At 38.3% G+C, this 15,261-nt stretch overlaps 1 protein-coding gene across 5 annotated transcripts in view; it reads right to left on the bottom strand.

Annotated features, from left to right (window-relative positions):
- The window catches only part of DOCK3 (dedicator of cytokinesis 3), a 489,707-nt gene that overhangs the window by 207,218 nt on the left and 267,228 nt on the right, over positions 1-15,261 (bottom strand). For all 5 annotated transcript variants that reach the window (XM_047775399.1, XM_047775426.1, XM_047775408.1 and 2 more), the window contains exon 7: positions 4,622-4,706. In XM_047775399.1, coding sequence (XP_047631355.1) covers positions 4,622-4,706 — 85 coding nt within the window. The remainder of the gene's footprint in view (positions 1-4,621; positions 4,707-15,261) is intronic.

The following is a 15,261-nucleotide window of genomic DNA, read 5'->3' as shown; positions in this document are numbered from 1 at the left end:
ACCCAGGGCAGGGCACTGGCAGCTCTGGGGCCCAGAGCACATGTCTCGTTGGCTGAGGCTACATGGGTCCACAACATCAACAAATATGTGATCCCTGGAGAAAGCTGTGGAGAGTCTACTATGGCTGCAAGGTATGCTGGGGTCCTCAGTGGTTTTCTCGATCCAGTGGCTAGAGACGATGGCAGGCATCAGTGGTGGCCAGAGCCAGTGGTGTGGCTTCAGGGTCCAGCTTCAGGTGCCTGTGTAGTGGTAGGGGGTAGCTGCAGATACAAGTAATAGCAAGGGCTGGTGCCAAGTGCTGATGCATTAGCAACTGCAGGGGTCCTGGCTGTCAGCACACATTCATGAAGTTGTAGAGGCTAACCCTGAGTACAATGTGTGGTAGTGGAGGCAGGGATAGGAGTTGGGCTGGCCATGTATAGGTGCACAGCTATAGGGACTAGCTTTAGGTGACATAGGGTTAAAGGCCAGCAACAAAAGTCAAGGCTAGATCTGGGCCACAAGCAGCTGTGGGGGCCCTGACTACTGGCGTTTACTCCTGTAGCTACATGGGCTCCCTGCAAGTGTATGCATGGCAATGAGGGCCAGTGTTGGGTATCAGGTTGGTGGCGTGGAGATGCACAGCTGCAAGGGCTATTTGTGAGCACATGCATAGACTGGTGTCTTAACATGTGCACAACCACAGAGGCTAAGGCTTTTGTTTGTTGCATATTTCATGCTATGGCAAGTGATATGGAAGGAGCAGGTGGCTGGCATCTATGAATGTAAATACCTGTGGGGTGAAAACCTAAATGGCAAAATCTGCAGGCGTTCTCTGGTGGCTGTGCTGGTCTTTGGTTTCTTCACTGGGAAAATATGCTGGGGTCCTCTGTGGATCAGTCTGCTGAGGTTCATGATGAGATCCCCAGTGATAAAAGCTGAGGGGGTCTGCAGTGTCCACAGGGTTGTTGAGGTCCTTAGCTGCTGTGATCATACGCAAAGCAGGCTACTGGGAGCCGTGGATGCTCCCAACAGATGGTTGATACTGGTAGCCCCTGCCCTACTTCCTTGTTCCAGTTTTCCCTAGATGTCTCAGTCTTTATACCAAGTTTATTCCAGTTATTGCATTTGTAATTTTCTAGAGCTCCTTATATTGTTCCACTCTGCTTTCTGGACATTTCCTCATTTCTTTTTAAAGATAGCAATCACCATTTTCTTCCGCTGAGTTCTTTTTTCAAAATTTCTTTTTTATGTATATCTCTGAGTCTCTAATGTTCACATGGGAGGTTTTCTCCGATGTCTACTGATGCTTGGCTGTCCTGAAGTGCCATGTAGGATCTGGGTCTCACTGGGTTTCAGATCATTGGGTTTCACTGCATGCAAGTTTGTGGAAAGGAGTGCTCATCTTACCTAACGCCTTTTAATACTGTATATATTCTGACGACATTCAAAATTGTTATATCTGAACTTCCCTTCTGAAATCCAGACTTTCAACATCTCAGTTTGGAAGTTTAAAAGGCATCTAAACCTTGAAAAGAAAAGTTAAAACTATTGATCCCCACTGCTCTATTTCCAAACCTGCTTCTTCCACAATGTTTCCTTTTCTACCTTTAACCAGGTCAAAGTTAGGCAGGTCAAGACACAGTAGTCATTCTTCTCTGCCTTTCTCTCTCTCTTTTTTTTTGTAAACACACATAACTGTTCTACCAGCAACCCTGAATGGACCTACCTCCAACACATATTCAGAATCCAACAACTTATCACTTCCTCTGTTTCAACTCTACCTAGCCCAAGATACTGAAATCACAATCTTTTGCTTGAATGATCATTCCCTGCTTCCATTCTTACCCCAAGCCAGTCCTTCTGCACACATCAGCTGGAGTTCTCCCTTTTAAAATGGAAGCCAAATCATGTAATTTCCCTGCTCAAATGCCTTTACAGGTCTTCTGTCACACTTAAAATAAAATGCAAAGTCCTTACCAAAAATCATATCCTTGAAGCCACCATTCTGAGGAGAGTTCTCAGCTTCAGGCTTTCATTCTTCCTTCATGTTCATGATTTTTACTTATAACATCTATATTCTCTGTTGCATTTATTCTCCATTCCTATTGCTATCTAGTCATTATTTCTTGTCCAAATCACTTCTGTGGTCTTTTTCCTTTCTGATTCCAGTCTTCTGCATTTTATACTCTATAATGACAGTCAGCTTCCCCCCCACCCCCCAGAGTCAGCATTTTAAAACTAATATTTGATTATGCCATTCCATGGCTCTATCAGACTAGCAGTTCTATCAATCTGGGACTTACAAAGTTCTTCATGATCTGGCTCTTCCCTTCTTCTTGTCCTTATTTCCCAATTGCTAACACATACTTACATGCCAAAGTTACGAAATATCTTACAGTTTTTTTGGAATTATGACTTCGCTATGCTCTGTGCCTTTCTGAAATATCTTTCCTTTTTGCTTGTCTTCCTGGTGAATCACTGTTCAACCCTCTAGGCTCTGAAAGCTTTCACTGATTTTTCCCAGCCCTAGGAAATCAGTCACCCCCTCTAATAGCATCAGTGTAGACCTTAACTATGACATGCAGCACATATATGACAACTACTTGTTTGTGGTCTGTTTGATCCCACTAGAGTAGTTTCTAAACATGGGGATCATGTATGGGCTTCAGAGGCAAGCATCAATTCCTTAAAATTGAGTGTAAAATTTTATATGCAAAATCATACTTGCATCATCCTTGGGAGAAATTTGATGTGATCCTTCATAATCTTAAAGGAATTAGGAACCAATATTCTAGATGGTAATATTCTTTTTTTTTGCTTTTTAGGGCTGCACCTGCATCACATAGAGATTCCCAGGCTAGGGTCCAATCGGAGCTACAGCTGCCAGCCTGCACCGCAGTCATAACAATGCCAGATCCGAGCCGCATCTGCAATCTACACCATTGCGCATGACAACGCGGATCCTTAACCCACTGAGTGAGGCCAGGGATCGAACCTGCAACCTCATGGTTCCTAGTCGGATTCATTTCCTCTGCACCACAATGGGAACTCCCTAGATGGTAATATTCTTGAAGGAAGGAATAAGTCATTCATCTGTAATTTCAGTATCTTACACCTATCACTGTGTGCAGAGCATAGTTAAGGCAATTGAACACAAATGCTTTTGCATGCTTGTAAATATAAATAAACTAATATATAGAAGAAATTGATATGCTATTTGTCTATTATTCAGGCAAATTTCCTATGGTCCCTGACTAGGCGACACAGTTTGTATCCCCTATGTTCCCCCAAATACTATATTTTCTTAAAGAGAAATTAGTAATTCTTTCTAAAACTTGTAATTCTCATTTATATTCCTCAAATATATATTCCTCAAAGGGAGGTTTTACCCAGTCCTTTTAGTCTAAGCTTACTGGTCACCTAAGGTTTCTGATGTTTATTTGTTTTACTGTAAAATTTTGTACCTTTAGTTACTTCTTCTCTTTAAGCCCTGTAAAATGTAATCCTGGTTATCAGTGAACTCAATATACTTTTTTTTTTTTTTTTTTTTTTTTAAACGGCTGCCTCTGTGGCATGTGGAAGGGTCTGGCCCAGGGACTGAATCCAAGATACGGTTGCAACCTATGCCAAAGCTGTGGCAATGATGGATTCTTTAAACCACTGCACCAGGCTGAGGATCAAACCCATGCTTCGACAGCGACTCGAGCCACTACAGTAATATTAACTCAATAATAACCAACATGGAGTTCCTGTCATGGTGCAGCAGAAATGAATCTGACTAGGAACCATGAGGTTGTGGGTTCAATCCCTGGCCTCACTCAGTGGATTAAGGATCCGGCGTTGCCATGAGCTGTGGTGTACATCGCAGATGTGGATCGGATTCTGTGTTGCTATGGCTGTGGTGTACGCCGGCAGCTACAGCTCTGACTGGACCTCTAGCCTGGGAACCTCCATATGCCATGCGTATGGCCCTGAAAAGACAAAAAAAAAGAAAAAGAAAAAAGAAAATAACGAACAGACAGCTAAAGGATTTATCAGTTTCTATATCTCTTAGAAATACTGGTACACTGATAAATAACAAGGTCCTAATGCATAGCATAGGGACTTATATTCAATAACTTATAATAAACTATAATAAAAAGAATCTGAAAAAGAACATGTACACATATGTATACAGTATATATACATGTGTGAGTATAACTGAATCACTCTGCTTTACATTAGAAACTAACACAATACTGTAAATCAACTATATTTCAATAAAAAATTTTAAAAGAAATATTGTTACATTATTTCCAGGGTTACCAATCATTACATTAACTAATAATTTGCTCTTTTCATCTTCAACTCCTTGTCTTCCTAAGAGGTAGTAAGAGACAGGATTTTAGTAGTTTCTGCTGGCTGAAGGAGCTCTGTTACTAGCAAAACCAACTGAGAAATGGCCCCTAGACATTACACATCCAACACAGAAATTCCACTTACAGAACAAGTATAATAGGTACTGTCCAGATAAGGTAACACATTAAAACAATGACAAAGGAATAATTTTAGCAATATTGTTTCATAGCGTAATTAGGGATAATAAAGGAGACAAAAATGAAGTGTGCAGGAACAAGCTACCCTGTGTTATATTTCTTACCATTTTATAGAGATCTGAAACACTAATCTGGTCCGAATCCACTACTTCAAAGTCCTTTCGAGGCACCAGGTCCAGGCCCAAATGCCTAGTAAAGAGAAAGACCATATTGAGCATGCCATGTCCTCAGATTACTAATCTTTCTTTATGTGCCTAGGAATCCATGCCGCCCATGACCTTGTGGACAGAGGTTCAGAGCCTGCCCCAGCAGGGATATGCCTTTGCTCTGTAACCTAATTATGTTTACCTTTAGGTAAATAAATGAGGTTAGGAATTTGAAGACTATGACAATTTTAGTAATCAAGCAGTTCCCCCTGTGACAGTAAAAACGATTCAGTCAGTATTACATTTATAACAGATTAAAGAAATCTTTCATTAAGGATAGGTTTTCTTTGGTCATTAATAAGTCATGTTTATTTTTCTATTTCCCCCTATTTTACAAGTATGCTCAAGACTTAGCCATGCATTACTTTCATTAGGATTAAAAAATTATTCATGGTCCAAGTAGATTTGTAACTCAAAGTCAAACACATAAAAATCACCTCCTAAAGGTATTAAACTCAAAAATATATATATATATATGTTTGCATTGAGTTTTATCTAATTTTCTATTTAATTAATACTGACACTGGGTTATAATAAAGACTTCACCACACATTAGCCAATATCTTAAGACCATATACATGGAATTTTAACCAGGGAGTGCTGCTACCAAAGAAAATAATACTTAAAAATCTGGTATAACTTGGGCAGGAAGGAATAAGTGAGGATGACTAATGGTTGACTGGGAGGCAGTATGAGAGAGTGGAAATAACTCTGAATGGGTAAAACTCTTGGGTTCAAATATGGTACATAATTTATATTCAGTACATGTTAGCACCTTTCTCACTGTCAGGAACAGTTCTAAACTTGGAGTCCAATGAAATTAGGGGGTTGTGGAGCCCTGTAATTACTTTAAAAAGTATGTGCATGTGTTCATGTGTACGTATCTTCTCTGAGGAGACGGCCTAGAACTCTCATCAGGGTTTCTTTCTTTTTTTTTTTTTGTCTTTCTGCCTTTTCTTGGGCTGCTCCCGCGGCATATGGAGGTTCCCAGGCTAGGGGTCCAATCGGAGCTGTAGCCACCGGCCTACGCCAGAGCCACAGCAACGCAGGGATCCGAGTCATGTCTGCAACCTACACCACAGCTCATGGCAACGCCGGATCGTTAACCCACTGAGCAAGGGCAGGGACCGAACCCTCAACCTCATGGTTCCTAGTCGGATTCGTTAACCACTGCGCCACGACGGGAACTCCTCATCAGGGTTTCAAGAGCTGCTATGTGACCACCCTACTCCAAAACAAATGTTATTGTACCAATAAATTATCGTACCAGGAAAAATATTCCATTGATGATAGAAGAAGTATATACATATTTTTCACTTCACCTATATTATAAACTACATTTAGAATATGCTAGTAAAACTAATTCTGTAGGCTCTTTCTGTGCATAAAATTCCCATGTATTTAAAGATATGTGTACATCCAAAGTGCAGATTTATTTATAATTTACACCCTATTTATATGGAAAGATATGAAGAGGCTAAAGAAACTGTAATGAGATTGTTTAAAAAATGGGAAATCAAACCTATATGAAGATGGTATAAGCAAGCACACTAATTACATAGACTATTATGATTACTATGAATAAGAATTAAAATTTAGATGTGTACTTTTCTAGCAGATAAGAAAAAAGGAGAAACCATTTTTCTATTAAAAGATAAAAACTCATATCTTCCTATTATCTACTATTATAACTTGTATTATTATATAATAGAGAAATACACATTTTTAAAAAGGAATAATTTTTTGGTACTAAAAGCTAAAAAGAAAAACCTCATAGTTTTGCATGATGAGAAGATCAGTAATACACTGTTGGCCTTAACTAAAATAGTCTACAACTTAACGGTAAAACCATACCATCAAATACTATTACTGAAGATAATGCACTTAAATCTCTAAGATATTTTATTTCTTGTCTTCATAGATCAAAGAAGACACCATTTAACTACCTCTTACCAATTATTCTTAATTTCTCTGAAATAACTTCAGGCCTCTGGCTTCTAATACCTATAGCATGTAAAAGCAGTAGTGTTGTCATGGAGAGCAAGACAGAGCTGAAGCATACCATTCCTACCTCTTTAGTTTTTTTTTTTAAATGGCTGTACCCATGGCATATGGAAGTTCCACGACCAGGGATTGAATCTGAGCTATAGCTGGACCTAAGCCATGCCTGTGGCAATGCCAGATCCTTTAACCCACTGTGCTGGGCCAGGATGGAACCCATGACTCCCCAGTCAGATTCTTTTTTTTTTTTTTAGGGCCACACCTGCAGCATATGGAAGTTCCCATGCTTGGGGTGAAATTGGATCTACAGCTGCCGGCTTATGCCACAGCCACAACAATGCCAGATCTGAGCTATGTCTGCAACCTACACCACAGCCCATGGCAACATCAGATCCTTAACGCAATGAGTGAGGCTGGGGATCAAACCCCATCCTCATGGATACTAGGTGGGTTCACTAGCACTGAGCCACAAAGGGAACTCCCTGCAGTCGGATTCTTAACCCACTGTGCCATAGCAGGAGTTCTCACCTCTCTTGTTTTAAAAAGCAATTTATACTTAAAAGATAATTTTGCAGTTGTAATCTTGAATATTGAGAATACTTTTACACACATATAAAAAAACAGTGGAAAAGATCACAAAAATGATATCTGCATCTGTATAAGGATAGTAGAATTATACAATTGCTCAATTTAAAACACTTTACACACTTTCTGTATCATACTATTGAAATTTCTTCAAATACAAAAATGAAGAGATAAAATTTTAGGCCTATTCTTTAACCACTGATAGTCATAAAATACATGAAAAAGACTGTACAAATAATCTAATCAAAATAGATGTTTTTAATACAACAGCTTAAGAAAAATTCAGATAGATCTAAGTGAACAGAGCTGGGGTTGAGTGCATGTGCACCACACTCAGTGACAGGGTTTGTGTGGAGACTGGCATCTATTATGCAAACTCTTTCTTGCATATTACACCCTTTTCTTGTTTGTCCATTCATTTATCCACCAATGTACCCATCCACTCACCCAAAGACACTTTCTGAAGAGCTATCATGTACCACCAATCATGCTGGATACAGGAAATACAGCAGTTTTTTTTTTCTTTTTCTTTTTAGGGCCACATCTGTGGCATATGAAATTCCCAGGCTAGGGGTCAAATCAGAGCTGCAGCTGCCCACCTACACCACAGACACAGCAACACAGGATCCGAGCCACATCTGCATCCTATGCTGCAGCTTACGGCAACATTAGATCCTTAGCCCAATGAGTGAGGCCAGGGATCAAACCCGTATTCTCACAGATACTGTCAGGTTCTTAACACTCTGAGCCACTAGAGGAATTCCTACAGCAGTTTCTGAGTCAAGCAATTCATCATGTTAATTCTCCCCTGAGAACAAAATGATTTCCCTCTTCTAGAAGTCACTAGAATAAAATACCCTTTTAGTTTTTTTATTTCATTATACTAGGAAATAAGAAAATGATTAACAGGTGATTTAATAAAACCAGAGACTGATTTCCTTCTATTAAGATCATCTTCAATGGGAGAAAAATAGTTTCCAAAAGCTAAACTGAAAGACTGTCCTCACTGGAAGAAGGCAGAGATGCTGCACGGTGAGAAACAACACATGTGCACAACAAATTTCACCCCATAAAAGACGTTCCTGGCTATTTCCCCTTATGGTGTCTAAGAATAGTGACCAGCTAAGTGCATGGAATAGTCAACTTAGTTTTTTCTCTATTTTCATAGAAAAGGGAGGCAGTGCAGCAGAGTAGTTAGAAGCATGGGCTCTGATGTCAGATTGCCTAGTTTGTACCTTTGTTCTCCCACCAAGTCACACTGTCTTCTCTGCTATCATAGGCTGTTGGAAGGATTAATCCATGTAAAGCACTCAGTATACTGCCAAGCACTGTGAATTGCTTTTGCTGTTATAATTATCATTGTGTTACATCGTTAGCAAAAATATGGCTTAAAGTACAAGAACTGCGATTAAAGAGAATAGTGTCTGAAAAAAGACTGAAACAGATGGACACAAGCAGGAGGCATACAACCAAGTATGTATCTACATACAGATGTAGTATAAAGCTGAGTCTTCAAAAGTCTTACTAATTGTTTAGGTGAAGAGTCTTCGCAAAATATTTAGTCTTTTCTCACCACTTGTCACTAATCACTCATTCCAATAATTCAATAAATATTTATTAGCACCTATTATGTGCTAGAATCATGCTGAACTTAGGGACAAAGCAGTAAAATAAGAGACATATTTGCTCTTACATTATTTTAGGTACACTTCTCTAAAGGCCTTTAATCTCAATATCAAATTATTTGAATTTTACAAGTTTTTTTTAATGTCCCACAGCCTTTTGACCTTTTTAGGGCCGCACCCCAGGCCAGGGGTCGAATCAGAGCTGTAGCTGCTGGGCCTATGCCACAGCCACAGCAATGCCAGATCTAAGCCACGTTTGTGACCTACACAACAGCTCATGGCAACGCAAGATCCTTAACACACTGAACAAGGCCAGGGATCAAACCTCCATCCTCATGGATACTAGTTGGGTTCATTACCACTGAGACACAATGGTAACTCCCTATTCTATTTTCTATTGTATCTCCTTCTGGGTTTCTACATCTGAAGCAGAAAACAAAAAAAAACCTTGAAGTTAACTAATTACATACAACGGATGTTTTAAGACATTTAGGACTTAGTTCTCCACCGGAAACAGTTGAGAAAGGCTACAGGTATTAAATTTCCTGTGGGCAGTGCCTTTTTCTATTACCTATAGTAAGGGCACAGAGATGTAACTATACTAATGAAATCACGGTATATTTATATTTATATAATAATAAAATACAATAAATAAGTAATAATAGCTACCTTTTACCGAACATATACCTAGAATAGGCATTTTACATATATCCTCTCAAAGTATTATGGGAAGTACACAGTATCGGACTCATTTTATTTTTATTAAAAAATTTTTTTTTGGCCACACACATGGCATGCAAAAGTTCCCAGGCCAGGGATCAAACACTCACTACAGCAATGACCTGAGCCATAGCAGTGAAGCAGTGACAATGCCAGATCCTTAACCTGCTGAGTCATCAGGGAATTCCTAAATCCATTTTATATTTGAGGAGACTGAGGCCCAAAGAGGTTAACCAGATAGCCTATTAAGGGAGTAGAGTTGAGGTTGTCTCAAGCTGTCTTACTCTGAATCCATGACATTTCCTTTATTCCTGTTGCCTTTCTATTAACCATAAAGTTAAGTACTGATGGCTATAAGTGACTATAATCAATTCGGTCATACCAGTTTTTTTAACTATTTAATTTTATGGATTACTGTTGATTTACAATGTTGTATTAGTTTCAGGTATACAGCAAAGTGAATCAGTGATACATATAATTATATCCATTCCTTTTTCTCATATAGGTTATTACAAATGACTGAGTAGATTTTTCTGTGCTATACAGTAGGTTCTCATTAATTATCTATTTTATACAAGAGTGTGTATATGTTATTCCCTCCCTCCCAATTCTTCTCTTGCCTCCCTCCCCTGATGGTTTTACTTATGGTAACCATAAGATTGGTTTTGAAAACTGTGAGTTTACTTCTGTTTTTTAAATAAGTTCTTTTGTATCATTTCTATTAGATTACACATATAAATGGTTATCATATGCTATTTGTCTTTATCCTACTTACTTCACTCAGGATGATAATCTCTAAGACCATCCATGTTGCTGCAAATAGAATTATTTTGTTCTTTTTTATGGCTGAGTAATATTTCATTGTATATAGGTACCACATCTTCTCTATACATTCCTCTGTTGATGGACATTTAGGTTGCTTCCATGTCTTGGCTATTGTAAATGTTGCTGCAGTGAATATTGGGACACACATATCTTTCAAATATGATCTTCTTCAGATATATGCCCAGGAGTGGGATTGCTGGATGACATGATGGTTCTATATTTAGTTTTTTAAGGAACCGTCATACTGTCCTCCATAGTGGCTGTACCAATTTATATTCCCACCAACAGTGTAGAAGGGTTCCCTCTTCTCCACACTTTCTCCAACCTTAACTGTTCATAGACTTTTTGATGATGGCCATTTTGACTGGTGTGAAGTGATACTCCATTGTAGCTTTGACTTTTATGTCTCTAATAATTAGTGATGTTGAGCATCTTTTCATGTACTTTTTGGCCCTCTGTATGTCTTCTTTGGAGATACATCTGTTTAGCTTTTCTGTCCATTATTGATTTTTTTTTTGTCTTTTTACCATTTCTTGGGCTGCTCCTGTGGCACATGGAGGTTCCCAGGCTAGGGGTAGAATCGGAGCTATAGCCGCCAGCCTATGCCAGAGCCACAGCAATGCAGGATCCGAGCTGCGTCTGCAACCTACACCACAGCTCATGGCAATGCCGGATCCTTAACCCACTGAGCAAGGCCAGGGATCGAACCCGCAACCTCATGGTTTCTAGTAGGATTAGTTAACCACTGAGCCACAATGGGAACTCCTGATTTTTTTTTTTAATATAAAGCTCCATGAGATGTTTGTATATTTTGGATATTAATCACTTGTTGGTTGATTTGTTTACAAAATTTTTCTTCCATTCTGTGGGTTGTCTTTTCATTGTTTAATGGTTTCCTTTGCTGTGCAAAAGCCTTTGCATTTAATTAGATCCCACTGTTTTTTACTTTTATTGTCATTACACCAGAAAGTGGATCATCAAAATATTGCTATGATTTATGTCAAAGAATATTGTACCTATGTTTTCCTCTAGTTTTATAATACCCAGCTTTGCATTTAGGTATTTAATCCATTTTGAACTTATGTTTGTATATGGTGTTAGAGATGTTCTAACTTCATTTTTTTACAAGTAACTGTCCAATTTTCCCAGCATTACTTATTGAAGAGACTGTCTTTCCTCCACTTTATGTTCTTGCCTCCTTCATCATAGATTAGCTGACCACAGGTGCTTGGGTTTATTTCCGGACTTTCTATCCTGTTCCATTGATCTATGTCTGTTTTTGTGTCAGTATCATGCTGTTCTGATGACTGTAGCTTTGTAGTGTAATCTGCAGTCAGTCTGATTCTTCCAGTTCTATTCTTCTTTTTAAATATTGCTTTGGCTAGTTGGGGTCTTTTTTGTTTTCAACAAATTTGAAAATATTTTCTTCTAGTTCTGTGAAGAGGGTCATTGGTAACTTCACAGGGATTGCACTGAATCTGTAGATTGCCTTGGGAAGTAGAGTCATTTTGACAATATTGATTCTTCCAATCCAAGAGCATGGTATATCTTTCCATTTGCTTCTGTCATCTTTGATTTATTTCCTTTTTTTTTTCTTTTTCTGGGGGGGGGGGGGGCAGCTACCCAGTGGCATTTGGAGTTCCTGGGTCATGGATCAGATCTGAGTGGCAGCTGCAACCTATGCCACAGTTGCAGCAATGTCAGATCCTTTAACCCACTCTGCTGGGCTGGGGATTGAACCTATGCCCTGGCACTTCAGAGAAGGTACTGATCCCATTGTGCCTCAGTGGGAACTCCCACCTTTTATTTCTCATCAGCATCTTATAGTTTTCACAGTACAGGTCTTTTGTCTCTTTAGGTATGTTTATTCCCAAATATTTTATTCTCTTTCATGTAATGGTAAATGGGATTGTTTCCCTAATTTCTCTTTCTGATCTTTCATGTTAGTATATAGAATTGTGGAGTTCCCACTGTGGCTCAGTGGTTAATAAACCCAACTAGCATCCATAAGGATGCGGGTTCGATCCCTTGCCTCGCTCAGTGGGTTAAGGATCCAGTGTTGCCATGAACTACGGTGTAAGTCGCAGACACTGCTCATATCCCGTGTCACTGTGGCTCTGGCATAAACTGGCAGCTACAGCTCTGACTGGACCCCTAGCTTGGGATCCTCTGTGTGCTGCAGGTGCAACCCTAAAAAGACAAAAAAAAAAAAGGTATAAAGAATTGAGACATCTCTGTATTAATTTTGTATCCTTCAACTTTACCAAATTCATTGATGAGCACAATGGTTCTCTGGTAGCATCTTTAGGATTTTCTACATATAGTATCATGTCATCTACAAACAGTGATAGTTTTGCTTCTTTTCCCATTTGGCTTCCTTTTATTTCTTTTTCTTCCTAATTGCCTTGGCATGGACTTCCAAAACTATGTTGAAGAACAGTGGTGAAAGTGGACATCCTTGTCTTGTCCCTGATCTTAGTAGAAATGCTTTCAGCTTTTCACCATTGACAATGGCGTTAGATGTGGGTTTATCATATATGGCTTTTGTTATATTGAGGTAGGTTCCCTCTATGCCCACTTTCTGGAGGGTTTTTATTAGAAATGGGTACTGAATTTTGTCAAGAGCTTTTTCTTCATCTATTGAGAGGATCTTATGGTTTTATTCTTCAGTTTGCAGATATTGAAGAATCCTTGGATCCCTGGGATAAATGATCATGGTATATGATCCTTTTACTATGTAGTTGGATTTGGTTTGCTAATATTTTGTTGAGTATTTTTGAATCTATGTTCATCAGTGACACTGGCCTGTAATTTTCTTTTTTTTTTATGGTATCAGGGTGATAGTGGCCTCATAGAATGAGTTTGGAGTGATCCTTACTCTGTAATTTTTTGGAAGAGTTTCAGCAGAATAGGTGTTAATTATTCTCTGCATGTTTGATAAAATATGCCTGTGAAGCCATCTGGTCCTAGACTTTCCTTTGCTAGGAGTTTTTTAATCACAGTTTCAATTTCAATACTTGTGATTGGTCTGTTCATCTTTTTTATTTCTTCCTGGTTTAGTCTTGGAAGATTGTACCTTTCTAAGAACCATTTCTTCTAGGTTATAATTTGGTCATAGTATTTTGAGGAATGATTTTGTCAATATATCAACCCAGAGGGAAATAAACATAGAATGATGAATGAGTAGCCACCAAGCATAAGAAAAATCCACCTTGTTACTTAGATACATTCACGTAGTGCCTATCAAGTGCACGCACTGTGCTAAGTGCAGGGTATGCTGATGAGCCAAACAGATACACAAAGAATATGTGTGTGTGTGCGTATGTCAGTCATTTGAACATGCTAACTTGATAGAAGAATTCTGACACATGCATACTTTAAACATAATTATCCCAGATTTATTAAGTATGGCAAAATACTGATTGGTGGGCATACACTTTATATCAGAAAAATTTAAGAAAGCACTAGAAGCTTCTGCTAATATCAATTTCCTGAAGCTGGAAAACATCACTATGCCCTTAAAGAGAAAGTACTGAGCCATAAAACTTTCTAAGTCCTTGCTAAAAATCTACTCAGAGGAAACTTGCTGGGGTAGAGGGTAGGGTGACAGTATTTTCTGCATACTACAACCCAAACTGCTGCTTGTGTTGCTTCCTCCAAGAGCAATTTCCTTGGTGAGGAACATAAATAGGTGGGAATAAAGAGATATGGGTGGGTTGGCATCTTTGAAAATCGGAGAAGGTAGAGGAGAGGCAAGGGAGGGAAACTATATATACACCATAGCCACAGCAGCTACATATACATACATATGTACATATGTGTATATATATACATATATACATATATATATATATATATATATATATATGGAGAGAGAGAAGGGTGAGGGAGAGAGAATAAAATAACTAGAAATTGGAGTTCCCTGATAGCCTAGAAGTCAAGGATCTGGCATTGTCATTACTGTGGCATAGTTCAATCCCTGGCCTGGAACTTCCACATGTCATGGGCACCCCCCACACACACCAAAAAAAAAAAAAAAATAGAAATTATAATCTATTGGTGACTGGTCTTAAACGATAAGACTTCACAATAAAAATGCATACATTTTTTCATTTGATACTTGAAATATCATTCTAATTCAACAATTTTATAAAATGTTTATATTTTACTCAAATCTGTACTTTCTACCTAAAGAAGAAATACAAAAATGATATAAATTATTCTAAGAGTAAAATATTTCTGACTTAGGTATTTTTCTAAGAAAAGGATCAGTTAGGCTGAGTCAGTCCTGGGTTAATGCAATTTTAACTCAGGAATGCTATGCTTACTGTAGTAATGATACTAAAGACTGAAAAGAAACTTTTGTCAATATCTTTATGGAAGATATCAAACATATCAAATTAACACATTAAAATTACATTGCTAGACAAATTCTTTTAAAATTCCCCTGGGAAGGATATAATTAACTGACTTTTCCTTTGAATAGATTTCTTGAGCAGAGATAATGGCCAGTTAATTTGAAGACAATCTTGTTTTATGCCCTTCCTGTATTTTAAAACACAGTATTACAAACGCTGATTTCTACCTAATACAATTTTAACAATTTTCACTTATGAAATGAGTGCGCACATAGGTGAAGAGGCCAACAAATACAAGTCATGTGAATTTAATGCTTGAATCTTCAAATTTTTGGCCAAATAATAATTCCTAATCTCAGGAAACAAAATTGTTATGTAGATGTGGAGCACTCTGCATTCAATTTAAACTCTAAATAAAAGAGTA

This window comes from Phacochoerus africanus, chromosome 1 (genome assembly GCF_016906955.1).
Source record: "Phacochoerus africanus isolate WHEZ1 chromosome 1, ROS_Pafr_v1, whole genome shotgun sequence".
NCBI classification, from domain to species: domain Eukaryota; kingdom Metazoa; phylum Chordata; class Mammalia; order Artiodactyla; family Suidae; genus Phacochoerus; species Phacochoerus africanus.
Note: the sequence above shows the minus strand (reverse complement) of the source record. Positions and strands in the feature narration are given on the sequence as shown.